This window comes from Ranitomeya variabilis, chromosome 4 (genome assembly GCF_051348905.1).
Source record: "Ranitomeya variabilis isolate aRanVar5 chromosome 4, aRanVar5.hap1, whole genome shotgun sequence".
In the NCBI taxonomy this organism is placed as follows: Eukaryota; Metazoa; Chordata; class Amphibia; order Anura; family Dendrobatidae; genus Ranitomeya; species Ranitomeya variabilis.
Genome location: NC_135235.1, coordinates 130,270,398 through 130,287,971, shown reverse-complemented (window position 1 = coordinate 130,287,971; position 17,574 = coordinate 130,270,398). Strand labels below are relative to the sequence as shown.

General features: G+C 41.6%; 1 protein-coding gene across 6 annotated transcripts in view; it reads right to left on the bottom strand.

Annotated features, from left to right (window-relative positions):
* USP54 (ubiquitin specific peptidase 54) overlaps positions 1–17,574 on the bottom strand; it is a 142,521-nt gene that overhangs the window by 68,567 nt on the left and 56,380 nt on the right. For 5 of the 6 annotated variants that reach the window (XR_013214531.1, XM_077259260.1, XM_077259264.1 and 2 more), the window contains exon 2: positions 9,669–10,975. Coding sequence is in view for 5 of the 6 variants with exons in the window: in XM_077259260.1 (XP_077115375.1) it covers positions 9,669–9,818 (150 nt within the window). In the remaining variant the exon portion in view is untranslated. Of the gene's footprint in view, positions 1–9,668; positions 10,976–11,752; positions 11,803–17,574 lie in introns of those variants that run through there. The other variant, XM_077259261.1, reaches the window with a different exon arrangement.

Here is a 17,574-nt window from a genome sequence, read left to right as displayed (position 1 = left end):
ATTTGACATGCATGAAAGAACTAGGGGAGCACCTTCATTAAAGCACCAGTTTGATTTTGGCTTGGATTTCAACCACACATGGTAAGACCCATGAGGTACCTTTGTCCACCTGGCAAAGATCAAGCTTCCTCCTATTATGTTCCACCAAAAAAACCACACAGGCTGGAGAAGCCTTGCTTCACGGTCTGTTGAGTTCCCATTAGTACACATCCATTTAAAATAGTTTTCCAAGTATTAAACTACTTATGGTAAATGAAGCAAATGTTCTAAAATGAAGTAAAAACTCTGTACCCTCCTATTCACACCCCTGATGTCCCCACACATAGACTCCAGTGGTCCTAGGAGCAATGATCTGCTGTACCAGCGTGGGCCTCGGTGATGTCAGTATGTACTGCACGATTGCGGATGGCTGAAAGGTTAAGAAGCTGGATTACCCATATTAGAATGTACAGCGGCAGTGAATTTGTTCTGTTCGGTTACTGGATTTCAGCAATGTTGGATATCCTTGGAGAACCACTGTGTTTCTGGTTGTCATCTTTCAACTTTTTTTTTTTTACAAAATGCAGAAGAACACATTATGAATTATTTTGCGCTTGCAGCGGATATCACCGCCCCTTATAATTGGCGGAGTGGCGCTCCCTCTATAAAGGGCATGACACCCTGCTACAGGTGAGGAATACACATAGGAGAACAGTTTCTTCAGGTTCCTAATGTCGTCTGACAACAACCTGACGCCCCTTAAACAAACTGACTTAAATTGCTTGTAGTCCAAAAGGTGCATTAATACAGAAATATTCACAAAACACAAATCCAGCACCCCATTGTTAAAAGCGCAGGAAAGAAAAGTCTCTGTTTTCTCAAAAAATACAATACATTTTTCCCAACCAATGTGAAGTGATCTGAAGGGACCGGGGACCTTACGACCGCCGCACTACCGCAAATATTTCACTTGGACTAAGCCTCGCACTGACCACGCAGCGCGCCTAGGTAAGCGGATTCCCACGAGCTGGAACAATATTGTTTTATTGCAGGGAGTGTAACGAGAACAGCATGTCTCCAAGAAGCTCGCCTTTCTCCAAGGTTACCCTCCAAGTAGGGAAATATTTAAGTGGCCAGCTGAGCCTCCCATCCAACCCACTAAAGCTTAAAGCTATGCAAATAACATCACAGACTTTATAATTACTGTGTTAGTCAGAAAACCACGAAGGGAACACCCCGGTTGACGGCTTGAAGGAAATGATCTTAGGTTATTAAAATAGCAGTGACATTAAGAAATAATGCGGGAACCTCGGCGCAGCCCAATAATCCAAGATTCCTTGACAGTGAGTCAAGTGCTTGACAAGCATCTACAAAAATACAAGAAACACGTTAACTATCAAAGTAGTTATATGGAACATTTCTGCTTAGAAACTAGACAAGTATTTTGGAAGAGAAATGGTCAGTATTTCAGGCCTCCAAAGCAGGACGGGGAGAGGTTTATAATCATCTCCTTTTTGCTCCATGTCTTTTTCCTATATTTTGATTGATGAAGCAAAACACATCATGGGCTATACTGTAAATGACCTCAAAGGAGTCATGTGGGTGGAGCAGCTTAACTCTTCAGAAGAACAGCTCCTTCTCTAGGACTCCTTAGTATTCAGATACATTTTTTCTAAGTTATGCTGCATTGGCCTGAATACAGAAGGGCACCACTATTAACCTGTAAACGAAATGGAGAACAGGTTGGCAGTGGTTTGGAGGACTAAATGCTCCTGACAGATTCCCTTTAAAATCAGTATACAAAATAGAGTCAGGTCACTGTCAGACATCAGAAAATGTGATACATTTACTAGTTTTTCTATCTATCCAATGTTTGTTACCTAGTTGCCAACGCCATATTACGTGCAGCGATTATTGCACTGTGATTGTGGCAGATCAAAGCATGATGTTGAGCTTTGGTGACTAACACCGATTCTGGCATTTTAAAGGAATGTGTAACTAAAGCACGAACCACAGTTTTCACTTTGCATCCTTGCACATTCAGATCCAGATGCTCCTCTACAATGAAATTGCAACACATGTCATGCAATTATGGAAATCACAGGAAAGACATCTCAATGATATGCAAAAAATGAATTTTTTTTTGAACAACTTAATTTACACAGTATGAAGTTTAAATGAGGTTATTAATAGTTGTCTGAGGAATGTGCTGCCAGGTTGAATGCACTTCGTTAAATCATCAAGATCCATTGCTGGCAGCTCACTTTGCAATTGTCCTCCAACAACGTCCCAGATGTGCTCAATAGAATACAATGGTGGCACATTTAGGCCAAGCAAGCTACTCACAGCACGAGCAGCCTGGTGTGGTGTTAAAAAATAGCTCCTGGGACACTTTGGAAAAATGGTCGTGCCCCTGGTTCCACCACCAAATCAGTGTAATGCTGAGTTGTTAGTGTACCTGGAATCCAACCTAGAGGGATCTGGTTACCGTGCATTATTCTACTCCACAACATAATAACATAGTAGGAGAACTGTGGGTGAGTCCTCTTCATGACGTTGCCCAGATGGTCTCCAGATGAAAGCTGGAATGGAATAATGGAGGCTGGAATGTTTAGCGATAAGTCCCAAATGCAATGATAGCAGGAGAACGGCATGGCGACCTTGTGGGCAATGTTATGGAGACCTTGTGGCCAACGCCATGGAGGGGCCTTCACGAGGAAACCTCACTCTCCAAATTATGGTGTGAGGTAGCATAATGCACAGTTGCCGGATCCCTTACATTTTCATTCCAGGTACACTAATAGATGGGTGTTACATTGGTTTGGTCGTGGAACCAATGGTGTGGCCATTTGTCTCAGAAGCAGGTTTTTTTTTTTTTATTAACATGGCAACCTGCGTCGCCTAAACGTGCTACTATGATCTGTACAGTCTCCGGACTGGTTCCTTATCGAGCACATTTGGGACGTTATTGATAAGCAAATCGCAGGGAGCTGCCAGCAGCGATCTTACTGATTTATGTGCACAAGTGCATTCCTCAAACAACCATTAACAACTTTATAGCAGCCAAGGCTGTAACTGCAGCGAATTCTGCACATGGACGTCATACTCAATACATTGAGATATTTTGAAAATGTGGTTTCCAATGTTGCATCATTTGCATATCATTAACATGTCTATCCATCCTGTGGTTTCCATAACTTTTCCTTCCCGATGTTGTATTTTCAATGTTGAGTATATAACCTGTGTAGACTTGGCTTCGCTGACTTCCCAACAAGGTGCGTGATTTATTAAAAAATGCTAAATAAATTGTCACCTCTGGTCAGGACTTCAATGGGTGGTCTTAAGAAATTATCATTCTGAAACCTAACCCCCTCACGTAATTGTGGTCTGTCCTTGTTACAGATGCCCATTATACAAACAAAAAATAATTTGCATTTAAAATGTTATAACTGCGCTGACAATTGTTGAAAACCTTAATCCACATATTTGGGGATGGGGGGCAAGCTAGAGGATTCGGTGAGGTGCGAGGCAGTGGCTGAAAATATAGTTTTTCGTGTGTCGTGGCTCCACTGTAAATTAGGAATCATTTATACGTGTAGTGAATGTAATCCAATGCACATCAATGTGTCAATGTAATTTTAGTTGTGAATGTAATAAACATTTCTTCCAAATCTTAGGAACATATTATACAGTATATTCACGAAGGAAAGGGCTCTGCAGAGTGCATAATAAAGAGGTCCCATCAAGGTATCCTTGACTCCTGACAGCTGATCAAAGTGGGTTCAGCACAAAAACCAGCTATTATTGGCAGGAAAGTTATGGCTTTGGAGGGAATTGTAGCTTTACATAGGAGTTTGAAATACTGAACAACCATATACTAGGGCTGTGTGGTCAAGCCTTATGCAGGTCCAATAAAAGGTCTACGGTTCACTAGAACACAACATGAAAAAACATGTGGAGTCCAGATGAGAACAGGAAAGGCCAAAACATCTGTGTAATACATTGGTTAAGTGAACAACGATTAGTTATTCCCTAAAATATTATCATTTTGGGTAGAAGTATTATGTTTTTCAGCTCCATGCCTACTGGCGAACCCTTTTATAAAGGCATGGATTGTGGTTTAAAACTGCCGTAATCTTAAATAAATCATATTCAAACGAGAAAATGTCCTAAATCTTTCAAATCCAACAGAATGATTTTATAATTCTTTTCCATTTGTTTTGTTTTTAGAAGGATTTGTGGATGGCTATTCTCACTTCCAAGAAAAGCATCTGTGATCAGGCTGACTGGGGAAGTGAAGAGGCATATAAACATTATAAAAGAACAATGAAATATCTTTTAACAACATATCAACGAAGACTTAACACATTGAGTAATTTTTTATCCCCACTTAGCTTGGCCTGTCTCTAAGTATCCATGGCGGACCCCTTTACCCATTTTGTTCACTCAGGCTCTTATCCTGCTAAAGGGAGACTGTCACTGACCCACACGTAAAATATAGTGGTAAGAATGGGAATTTCTAGATTCTGAACAAGCGTTTTATGCACATACTAAAGCTGCTGGGATTGAACAGTCTTGTAGACTCCCATGTGCAGATAAGTCAGGACTAGACCGGTGAGGAGTCTCTTCTGCCCGAATCCACCTTCCTTACATCTTCTATTCGCGCCTGCCTAGGAGTGATTGACAGTCTACAGAACAGTAAAACTGGGGCACTACCTGAAACATGACCACAATATAGAAATCCCCATGCAGAATGCTATACTTTGTCAGAACAGTCTATAGACCTGATAGGTTCTCTTTGAGCCAATATACAAAGTGTACACACTGTCCAAAGGGATTTCTCATGCCAAACAAAATCTGTCCTACTGGAACGGAGTCAATTAATTGGCAATAATATTCTGGACCTTGGGCACATGCTTTGCAGTCGTCCTTCCATTCAACTTAAGACAGCTCAGGTACAAGTAGCACAGCAAAGGCAATTCAAGGGGAAAGAAAGCAGCTTCCCAATCAGAAGTGAATAGTTATCATAATGGCTAAAATGAACAATCTAATAAAGATGCAGGAGTCTTTCAGACCACCACAACACAAGCAATTACCCTGTGATGCACAGCACTTATAAAATGTACATCATAACCAAAGACGCTAGTTGCACGTGTACAAAGACCAATATCTGCACCATCTCCTACAGAACACCCGAATTCTGAATGTTGTGGATCCTTGGACTTTGGCTTCACACACTTGTGGCACATTCATGGCGTCCCAAAACAGCACTGACCCTTTCTGAACTGACAGCAGCATCTCAGGGTCACTGCTAAGCCGATAAACTGGGGATGCCCCATAACTCCAGTCCTCAAGACCCACCAAATCACATTTCAAGATTAGCTTAGTATTGCACAGGTTGATTTCCTTATAATTGCACAGGTGATCATTCCATCACCCATACAATACTAAGAAAATCCTGAAAACATGACCTGTTTGTGGGCCTTGAGGACTAAAGTTGAGGAACACTGCCCTATTCCACTTAAAAACGTCTGTGAAGAGATCCACGTCACCACCGTTGGCTTCATCCAGAACACAATATCGCTTCCATTCCTCTGTAGTAATAGAACTGCCTCCCTCTGGTGAAGCTGCTCTTGGCATCACAGCCATGCCGTTTCCTCATAAGCCCAATAGGCCGTGCTGACCTAATCCATGTGACAAAAGAGCACCGCTCATATCAGAGATACATCCTCACCAATCACAGAGGACAAAACAAAGGCCTCTCCACATGCAGCATTGTGTAGACCAGTGGTTCTCAACACCAGTCAGTGGGACAAACAAGATAATCTTGTAGTTAGGATACCTTTTAATGGCTAACAAAAATAAAATAAATGAGGTTACAAAGCAAGCTTTGGAGAAATCTTAGGTCCATTCTTCAGGCATGGTATAACAAAGTTTCTGAAGAAACACAAATCTATGCACACAGAAAATTATTTGTAGATATTTGTGTTTCTTCAGATACTTTGTTATACCACGCCTGAAGAAAGGACCTAAGATTTCTCCAAAGCTTGCTTTGTAACCTCATTTATTATATCTTTTGTTAACCATTAAAAGGTATCATAAGTACAAGATTATCTTGTTTTTCCCACTGAGAGCATTGTTTTTCAACTGGCTAACACGGTACCAAACCTCCTTTTCTTTCAACCCCCAGTCCTCATGGCCCCCAACAAGTCAGGTTCTCTGGATTTCCTTAGCGATCGAGATTATGCGGTAGCCCTCTGCTGTGCCATTTCCTCACTCAGCCTCCACCTCCTCTTATTAGGACCTCTTTTAATTAACTTCTCTTCAGAAAACATTTGCCTGCTGACTTGAACCTGACCTAGTCACCCACCCTCCCATCACAATCCTGACCAGCCTCCCCCACAGCTGTGACCTGCTCTGGTCCTCCCCTCTATATATCAGCGGTCCACATTTCACACATAGTCCATCTAACATATCAGTACAATCCTGCTGATGCGGTAGATAAGAGAAGGGCAAATGTACTCAATAATCGGGCCGTCTATTACTGGTATATCAGGTACAGTAAGCACGGCTGACAATTATGAGCTTTACAGCACAGATTACTGAACGCTTATGCTATTACTGTGGTACACAACTGCCTTTGAGATCCCAGACATACAAGACCATTGGAAAAGCTGTACAATCCATGTATAGGATATGTATTTTTCAACAACCGGTTTCTACAGTTCACAGGTGTCTCTGTGCTACCGTCCAGCAGAAACAATTCATTTGTTAATAACTATATAAGTTTTAGGAGCCAAATACACTCAGGTCAGGATGTTGTTTAAAAGCAGAGTAACCCCAAACCTAAGGTCTACGCTGCCGATTAGAAGTACACCATACGCACAGAGCATGTACACCCAGTTATATGGCATGTAAGGTCGAGACCACCATAGCTAATGACATTCACCCCTCTGATACCTTAAAATTTCAAGGAAATCTAGTCACACATTTTTTCTCTATTGTCTAATCATGTGTGTCCAAAAATGTGGTAGTTATCTGAACAATGACTACTATCACTATCACCATGTCCCTCTATTGTACACATTTACCCCACTATCTGATGGGCAGATGATTTTTTTGGAGAACATAATAGCCATATCCAAAATTATTTATAGGAACTGACATAACTCAATGAATGCAGGTAAGAGAAGAAGGGGGTGCTCAACCGTGGACGTGTGGTGTCCAGAAGAACATCAGTCAGAAGTAAAATATAACTTCAGCACTCAGAAGATACTGCAAAAATGTTTATTATACATAGACCCAATGGATTTCAGATATCAAATGAGTCGACGTTTCGGCCTGTACTATGGCCTTTTTCAAGAAATATCTGTAAAGGAAGGGGTCAGTGGGACCCACACCAACATAGTACAGCACGTGGTGCGCAGCCTGCATCCGCAACTCCAGCATTTCCTGGTTTGGGCATGTTACTGGCGCCCTGAGCAGGGCATCCAGCACCCACTGACCCCTTCCTTTACAGATATTTAATGAAAAAGGCCATATTACAGGCCGAAACGTCGACTCATTTAATATCTGAAATCCATTGGGTCTATGTATAATAAACATTTTTGCAGTATCTTCTGAGTGCTGAAGTTATATTATATTATGGTTTTATATAACGTTAACTGAACAGAGGACCTCAAACACTCAGGTCTTGTAATGAATGCTGTGTAGCGGTAGTATTGGCCAATTCTAAACTTTCCCACTTTACAAGTTAAGTCAACGCATTACAATAAAACATTAAGATTTATAACCCAGTATTACACAGAAACCCTTTTTATGACCAATGACAAACAATCCCCATCTTTCCTCCAAAAACAAAATCTACATCCAACACGATCCTCTGGCCCATTATTTTACCTGCTTATCAGCCAAAAAACTGGGGCCACTCTTTTCGCCTTGCTGAGTAATCCATTTTCTTTCGGGTTGTAGAAACAAAGCTATGCAGTTTTAAAATGTAAAAATGTAAATGACTTCTCAGCGAGGGTAGTGGGGGGAATTCAGCGTCCAGCCATGGCGATTATCTGACCATTGTGGTTGTACAGTTATTTTCTTTATGCAAACAAAGGAAATCATCGTCCTAATCATGTACATATTCATCCTTTGGCAGCAAAAAAACAAACAAAAAAAAACTACTAAATATCAATCTCCCATTTATTTAATCTGGGGCCATTTCATATACATAAAGAAAACCATGAATCCTGGGTGAATGGCATAGTAGGCTGTCTGCACACTTTGCGTTTTTGAAGCGTTTTTGTCTGTGTGGTTGTCACAAAACCTAAAAGAGTTTCTTGATGTCAGCACTAAGTGAATGAAAACCCTGTATGTCAATTATTTCAGCATTTTGCTACATATATTACCCATACTAATGAGTGAGAAAAAATCTGCACCAAAAATGTAACTAAAAACGCGCATATTTTACCAAATACTGCACCAAATATTTAATGTGTGCACTTACTCTTATTGTGACCACTACCTCACATACCGGGTTGTACTCCGGTACTATCATCAGTCCAATAGACAGTGAATGTAGCGGTGGTCAATTATGTGCACTACTGCTCTATGGACAGAGGACTTGGGGACCCTTGTACTCGTGATTGGTGAGGCGCCCAGAGGTCAGACCCCGAGTTTTCAGAAACTGATCATCTATCCCGTTGGACACGTGAAGTTAACATTATTGGAACGCCATAGTCTTTTGCTTTTCATAGCATGTCATGTTTGGCATCTCTTCCTCCACAGTAATGGCAGTGCCTTTTTACAGCTACCAAAATGTTGAAAGTCGTCATAATTACCAATGTCCAAGCGGTCGTAGTCAGACACTTCCTGTGCCGTTGACCGATTACAAGTCCTTCTGAAGTAGGGAGTCAGAAGAGGGAGCATACAGCAAGTATAATCTTTGGATGCAAGGATTTACTCATTTTAATGTATTTTTTTATCCCACTTACACGTAAAATAAAAACTGAATATAGTTTAAAGCTACAGTAACAGCAAAAAGAAAAAGGAAATGCAGGATTGCAGCCAATCCTTCTGGAAGAAATTTACGCTCTCTACTCAAATCGTCATTCACTTTTGTTGCCTTTTTGGTCACTTCTCCTTGGACATGTTGACCGTTTCTTGCAGATCAAGATTTTTACAGTTAAGGGAGTAAACATTCTAGACAATATGCTGTATGTTTAGCTATGTTAAAGCAAGAAGAGGAATTTGGAGGGATTGGATGGATTTCCAAAACTCTGACGCCTACCATCTAGCCCCCAACTCAGATTATCCGGGATGTTGTCACAACCATGTTCATAATCACACTGATTGGTGGTCTGCCGTGGTCCGCTCCCTCTCTATCATATGGAAAAACACACACTGGATGGGGATATTGATGGAAAATCCTCCCTGTACCCCCAATTTACTGGAGTTATGCAGAGATTTATAGTTATATTTTACCCTTGTACTATTTGTATTGTATTTTCTTGTAAACTCAAATTTCAAAAAAACAAACCGTTTCTATGGCAATATCACTTACACATTAAGCATGGAATGAGATAATAAACCCATATTACTGTACATATCACTATAGCTAGAGGTATCGCTTGTTCACAATCTCATGTACAACCTGGACGTTGTGAAAAGCACTTAATGTAAGACTTGCATCTCCTTACCTGCAGCGCACTGTTGAGGAAGCAGCTATTTTGTCCTGGTTCATTGATCAAGCCCTTGCTCGGGGCAATAGATATGGAATTGCGTGGTGTGAACATCTCCTGTACGCCTCCTCGACCCGTAGAAAAATAATTTCTCTTCCAAGACATCATAGGGATTCAGTGCAAAAATGAATGCAAATAAATAAAAGCCAACAGGGAGTTTAACAAACCCGAGATACACAGGGATTAAAAATCTAAAACAAGTCAGAAGGAACAAATAAATAGAGAAATGTTCCTTTCAGTTCCACCCATAAGAAAGAGCCAAGTATACAAGCAATGCTGATGCTGGAGTACACAGAATTTGCGGAAATCAAGGAAAAACTCGTTAGACGGGAACCACTTAATAAAGAGGGTTCTCCAGGGAAAAACAATAGGAAATAAAATGCTGATTTTCTATTAGTTGTCCAGGGTAAAGTGTTCAGTAATGTCCAGCGGTGTCTAGTGCAACAAATGGATGTGTCTTAATTCTCTCTAAAGGGTGAAGCAGAGCAGAAACTTAGAAAAAAAAAAGCTGGAAGCAACTCCTACTCACACAGAGCACCAAATCCTCACATGACTAGGTGCCCCCTGTGAAGTATAAGGGGGAGAAGCAGAAAACTTCACTCCAGCAGGTTGCAGCACGATACTAAAGGAATCTTTTGTTGTTTTGCTTTTCTTTTCCAATTCCAAGACACTCCTAATAAAAGCTTTTAGAAATCCAAGCTCTAGGAGATGCTCATCCCAGCCCAGCTCCTTTATAAATGGAAATCCCAAGCAGCTGAGAGGTTTATATGAGAGAAGGAAAAAAATGTAAAGGGTTGCGTCACTTAATTACTGAGCTGCATTGTTTGGTGGTGCGCTGCCAAGTCTGGCAAACCTCACCTCCCACAGTAAACAGCAGCCTTAGGAGAAGAGGTTAGGGGGAAAAAATGACAAGGAAGACTGTAAACGCTCTAAAAACAGATGGGATTAAATAATATCTGGGATGGTTAAGAAAGGGCAGGAGGACATCCTCAGCTTTCATCCCACTAAACCCAATGGAATCAGATCTCGATCATACTTTCTTGCAGCCCGAATAATCCACCACGGAGATCACTTTCCTGAAGTTGATGGCTGGTGTGATGTGCCATGTTCTTGAAAGCTCTCCATCATTTTCAAGGCTCCTTCCCACTGGTGAATACGTGCCCTTAAAGCACAGACTTGATGTCCAAAATAGCAAGCTGTTCCATAGATAAAGGGATTTTGCAAGGTCTCCGCCTTTTAGAGAGCATCTTCCAAACGTCAGGCACCTGGTAAACAGAAAAAAAACAAATGATGGTTTTGACGTTCTTGAGGAAACGTGTTTTTCAACTTACGTTTTGACTACACCCTGTGTTATATAAGTCGTGCATGTATCAATTCTCTCTTTCACCTTAGAGGAAATCTGCAATTATTAAAAAGCATAAGTCACAGAATGTAACCCCACCCCAAAATCATAATCCCCTCATAAAATACAGTGCATACATTCAAGCAATCCCTGCCCGTATTTTACCACAGTAAACCATCAATGGCAGAAGAAGTCAGTGACAATAAAAGTGTCCAGTGTTCTAAAATTAAGAAATGATAAATTAATAACATCAATGAATTAAAGGTAATCCTTCACCCCAAAAATCGTATACGAGCTAAGGCCACTGCCATCAGGGGCTTATCTACAGCATTCTGTACTGGACTCTTCTGGGGCATAATGGAGCTTCATGTGGATGACACGTCCCTACGTCATCCACAGTGTCCAGCATTGTAGTCCTGCGCAGGCGTGCTTCTATCTGCCCTGTTGTGGGCACAGCAAAGTACTGCAGTGCACACACGCAGGAGAAGGACAAATTGCCCTGACCAGGGTTTGCAAAGTGATGCGCATGCGCCGGGGCTGAGACGTATGCCTGCGCAGGACTGCCATGTTGGACACTGTGTGGATGACGTAGGACGTGTCAGCCATATGAAACACGCAAGAAGGACAGCACTGCAAGAAGAGAGGAAAACCATCGGATCTGACCGCCCTGTATATCAGGCCTGAAAGGTACTGGTCTTACCTCATATGGGACAAACCTGGTGACAGGTTCCCTTTAAAGGGGGGGTTCTCTGTGATTGAAAAAAAAAAAAAAAAAAAACTCATGTAAATAATTACTGGTATTTGAAAGTTCCTAAATGCCTTTAAATAGCAAATCACACTTATTTTGTATAGGAAGGTAATTTCTAAATAGTTAAAATGACATAAACCTGCTCAGAATAGGTGCATGAGAGCATGTGCACTTCAAAGTCTCCAGTCTCCTTCACGCGTAGGAAGATGTGATATTGTGATCGGATACTGGCCATACTTGGGATACTGAAGCACTTACAAAGATTGCTGTGCTTCTGAATCCTGAGCAGCTGCTGTGACCATGTAGGAGCCATCGGCAGGTCACAGCAGCGGAGCTTCTTCCTGCTGCACTGGCTCTCAGGCACCTGTCCTATTAACATTCTGGGGAAGCTTTCTGGCAGTGTAACCAGACACTGGGCATTCTAATGTATTACAGTGATTACCTACCGACAAAATTAACATGATTCGATAATTAAGTGTATTCAGGAATTTGTTTTTAGATGACAATACCTTTAGTTATTTATTTTTTCTGTTCCTGGAAAATCCCTTTAAATAGCTCTTTAAAGTACTCTGTAATGTTTCCAGCATATAGAATGGCTCTGGACAAAATAAAAAAATTTAAAAAAGAGCGGGACTAACAGCGCTGCAGAAGGACAGGGAAGCACTAGTTCAGTGCAGAAAATACATAGCCCTGTTTCATAGAAATCACGCATAAATGCTTTGAAAGGATACCCCGAACGCTTCCTATTCTTCAGCAACACCGTTAATCTTGTTTATATTTTTTATCATCATTTGATTCCACGCCAGCATCCATCAGCTGACAGGTTAGACAGGATCACTTGCAGCGGATTGTTCCATATCTCACAGTATTGGGCCTGGAAGTAGCATGTCTCATACCTGTGAGCATACTGCCTCTAGCACCCAGTTTGTCCACATATGTGTAACACATCATTTTAGTTACAGTATGTAGCACCCTGTGTTTTTTCTTTTCTATTAGATAAAATCAATCTCCTGCCACCTCTGGAAGCTAAAGTTAAACAGATATACAGCCATGCTACTTCAGATGTTCTGCTCTTCCCAGGCAACAATGGTTGTTCTGCAGTGAACAGAGTGTCAGTGTGCAGGGTCCTGGTTTTGGTGAAGGTGATTATATATCTGCACAAAAAAAAAACAAAAAAAACAGCCCTTCAGCTGGATAAGCACGTTTGTATATATTTTTGACACTGATTTGTGGTGCAATCCTATATTAATAAATGTATAATGGTTAGCTCAAGTAAACAGCAAACAGTTTTCCTATATGATCTCTACAATAAATGTGATAATAGTAGGACAACCCGTTTAGCCAAAGAAGAAGAATATTGGCACCGATTCAGCAAAGCAATTTTGCCACATTTCTGGCATAAATCGGTTTGAAACGTTGCACAAAGTTTTGCGCATCTCAGAGTTGTGTAAAAATTTTGCAACCTTTGGGGTTTTCATGCCAGTCTCTCCCAGCTGTCAAAATGGGCAGAATTGAGGAGGGATGTGGGTGCGGCGGGGCATGATGAACTGCGGCGTTACTTACGCCAGAAATCTTACGCCATTTGGGTGTGGTGCAGAGGCGCACGCCACTTGTCAGATGCTCCTGTTAGGCTACGTTCACACGATCCGGATTTTGATCCGGATCCGTAGCGGATTTTCAGCTGCGGATCCGGATCAGTTTTCCATGTTGGTTACAGTACAATGTAACCCAATGGAAAACCAAAACCGCTGTGCTAACGATCCGTTTTTCCGCTGGAAAATCCGCGCGGATTTTCCAGCGGAAAAAAGAAGTAGCATGTCAATTCTTTCAGCGGATTCCGCACCGGTTTTCCAGCAGCTCCAATAGGAAACTGCTATTGGAAACCCGCAGTGGAAAACGCTGAAGAAAAAGGATCAGAAAACGCAGCTCAAATTCACTGCGGAATTTAGCTGCCGTTTTCCAAAAACGGGCAGGAAAAAAAAAGGATGGAAATCCTGATCGTGTGAACGTAGCCTTAAGGGAATGAACCTCTTCATGAATCAACTCCATCACAACCATTCATCAAGACTGGCGGGGGAGGTGGGGGACCAGAAAAAAACAAAAAACAAAAAACTCAAATCGCCGGTCTCAATGAATTGGGGCCATTGTTTCTCAGGCATTCATCTGTGAACCTAGTCAATACACATGACAAGGAAGTCACCCATCAGATTGGTAAAAGGCAAGTACCTCAACAAGTGCCAATATATGCAAGGACAGAAAATCATTCTAGCACATTATTAACTTCATTACAAATCAAGCAGAAAAAACCCTCAACAATGCGCTAGTCACACTATGCTAAGGCTTGGCTTTTACTGTACCACTTTGCAATATCGCTACAAACTTTAGATCTATAACTGATCACAAATACAGACAGCGCCATCATGCAAGAAAGTAACATCATGCATATTCTGAAATTTTCTGGTTTACCCATGGCCGAAAATGTTAGTACCTTTGAAATTGTTCCAAAGTATTTTCCCAGACAATAATCGCAATAAAACATGTTCATTTCCTTCGTGTATATTGGAGCAACAGAAAAAAAAGGCAATTTGGACATAATTTTACACAAAAGCCCAAAAATGGGCCAGACAAAATTGTTGGCAAACAACTCTATTTCAAGCATGGGATGCTCATTCAAACTCACCTGTGGCAAGTAAGAGATGTGGGCAATATGAAAATCGCACCTGAAACAAGATAAAAAGGTGGGGGGGGGGAGGGAGAGGATTGAATCTTTCATTGCAAACCATGGCACTGTAGCTCATCTCCCTGGACATGGATGGCAGAGAAAAAAATTCATGAAAGGTTGAAATGCACGATAGTCCTGATGGTGGATAAGCAGCCCCAATAAAATTCCAAAGAAATTCAAGCTATCGTGCAGGCTAAAGGTGCAGTGTCAGTGCAAACTATCCTTCGACATTTGAATGAAATCCTATTGCAGGAGACGCAGGAGACCCAGGAGGACCCCACTGCTGACACAGACATACAAAAGTGACACTGCAGTTTTCCAAAATACGTGAGCAAGCCAAAATTCTGCTGGGAAAGCGTCTTGTGGACAGACGAGACCAAGATAGAGCTTTATGATAAAGCACATCAGTCTGTTTACTGAAAACAGAATGAGGCCTACAAAGAAAAGAACACAGTACCTACAGTCAAATATGGTGGAGGTTCAAAGATGTTTTTGGGCGTGTTTCCGCTTTTGGCACTGGGTGCCTTGACTGGGTGCAAGGAATCATGATATCTGAAGATTACTAAAGTATTTTGGTCACAATGTAGTGCCCAGTGTCAGAAAGCTGGGTTTTTATCCTAAGTCAAGCGTCTTCCAGCAGGAAAATGACCCCAAGCATACTTCAAGAAGTACCCAGAAATGGATGGAAACAAAGTGATAGAGAGTTCTGAAGTGGCCAGCAATGAGTCTGGATCTAAATCCCATTGAAGACCTGTGGCGAGATCTTAAAATTTTTGTTGGGATAAGGCAGCCTTCAAATATGAGAGACCTGGAGCAGTTTGCAAAAGAAGAGTGGTCCAAAATTCCAGTTAAGAGGTGTTAAGAGGTGTAGGAAGCTTGTGGATGGTTAAACAAAGCGATTGATTGCAGTTATTTATTTCAAAAAGAGTGTAAAACCAAATATTAACGTTGTGGGTGTCAACAATTTTGTCTGGCCCATTTTTTGGGTTGTGTGTCAAATTATTTGCCTTAGTTTTTTTTGTATTGCTCCAATACACACAAAAGAAATAAACATGTGTATAACAAAAGATGAGTAATTGTAATACATTTTCTGGGAGAAATACGGTACTTCATTTTCACAGTTTGAAGGGTGCCAACACTTTCAGCCATGACTATTACATGCATTACTAACTAGTCATTAATATGAACCAATGTTGTATCAGGAATTTCCATTAACACAGCATGGTGTCACTTGACTTACAGAACAAAACATTTCTGGGACTAAATATATTTTTTGTACTCACTAAATATTTCATAGAACATATAGTTCACAAGGCTTTAAGTCTCAGTGAAGCTATTTAAGTATTAATAATAAAAAAACAGAACTGCTAAAACTTTCAAACTGGTTTTATAGGTTAGTATTATGCATTTGTACTGTATGTGTAAACCAAAACCAGGAATTGATCCCAAACAATGGAAAAGTGTATTGTAAAGAGCAGTATGTCTTCTGTTTATGGAATCCAACTCCTGGTTTGGGTAAACCGGGTATAAGAGAATATTTGCTCTCCAAGTCCCACAGGTAACTTCTCCTTCCTAACCTCATTAATGGCTAATATGATGGCATCGGGAACTACAGCCAGGACGATTAACCTACACAACAAGGTCTGGCAGATCAGTCACAGTGTTCAAGCAGGGGATAGTCAACAACATCCTAGCCAGCTAGGTGAGGATTTGGAGAAAACTCTGGAAACTTATAGTGAAATGATAGACTGAGAAATATTTATCAGTCTTGTTTAGAAAGGTTGATGTCCATTTACCTGGTTAGGCTACTTTCACACTAGCGTCGGGCTCGGCCCGTCGCAGTGCGTCGGGCCGAAGTTGCCGACGCTAGCGTTCTCTGCGCCGCACAACGGGGGCAGCGGATGCATTTTTCCAGCGCATCCGCTGCCCCATTGTGAGGTGCGGGGAGGTGGGGGCGGAGTTCCGGCTGCGCATGCACGGTCGGAAAAAGCGGACCGTCGGCGGCAAAAAACGTTACATGTAGCGTTTTTGTGCCGACGGTCCGCTACAACACGGCGCAACCGTCGCACGAGGGTTGCGACGTGTGTCAATCCGTCGCAATACGTCACTTAATGTTAGTCTATGGGGAAAAAACGCATCCTGCAAGCACTTTTGCAGGATGCGTTTTTTCGGCCAAACGACGCATTGCGACGGATTGCAAAAAACGCTAGTGTGAAAGTAGCCTTACCCGGAGAGAGGCTGCGCAAACACAGGAGAACATACACCCGTCAGTCTGGTACGGAAAGCCAACTCCGGCTACGTTCACATGTCCAGTAATGACCAGTTAGAACGGATCCAGCAGAAATCTGTTAGGAAACAATATAGGCTAACAACTTTTTAGTCCGTTTTTCACGAACTGATTTCTGCTGGATCGTTGTTTTTTTCTTTTTTTTAAACATTTGAGTCAATGGGTAACGGATCCATTACTGCGGCATCCGTTGTCTATTTCTAACAGATCTGGCAGGAAAAGCCTTAGATAACAGGTAAAAGCGATGCAAAGCATACACAGAACTCTGTGTTGATATTCAATCCTATAAGATCTCAGGGGCTGCAATTCTAGAGCAATGCAGAACCTTACCCAAAACACATACACATGATCTGTCTATTTCCTATGCACATGGAGGGATATCTACACAGACACCTAGAGACAGCTAGTCAGTGAATCTATGGCCTAAATATTATGACAAGTCTCGTCAGCTGGCCTAGTTACTCCCTTTCTAATCTCAGTGCTGCTCCACCAAAATGCTCTGCAAATGTGTCATAAAATCCTTAAAAAGCAGGTTCTCCACCTCTGACATAATTTTTCATACGACACAAGAATCGAGTAACAACAGCTCTAGCATATCACAATAAAGGCCCTTATCGAAATTAAAGTCAGACAAAGCTTCCAATTTTGCTGGGATTGGCCAACCATGTAATGTGTGTGGGGGTTGCCCAGCCTTTTTAGGGTATGTGCACATGTAGAATGGTCCACTGCGGATTTTTCCGCAAAGGATTTGATAAATCCGCAGGG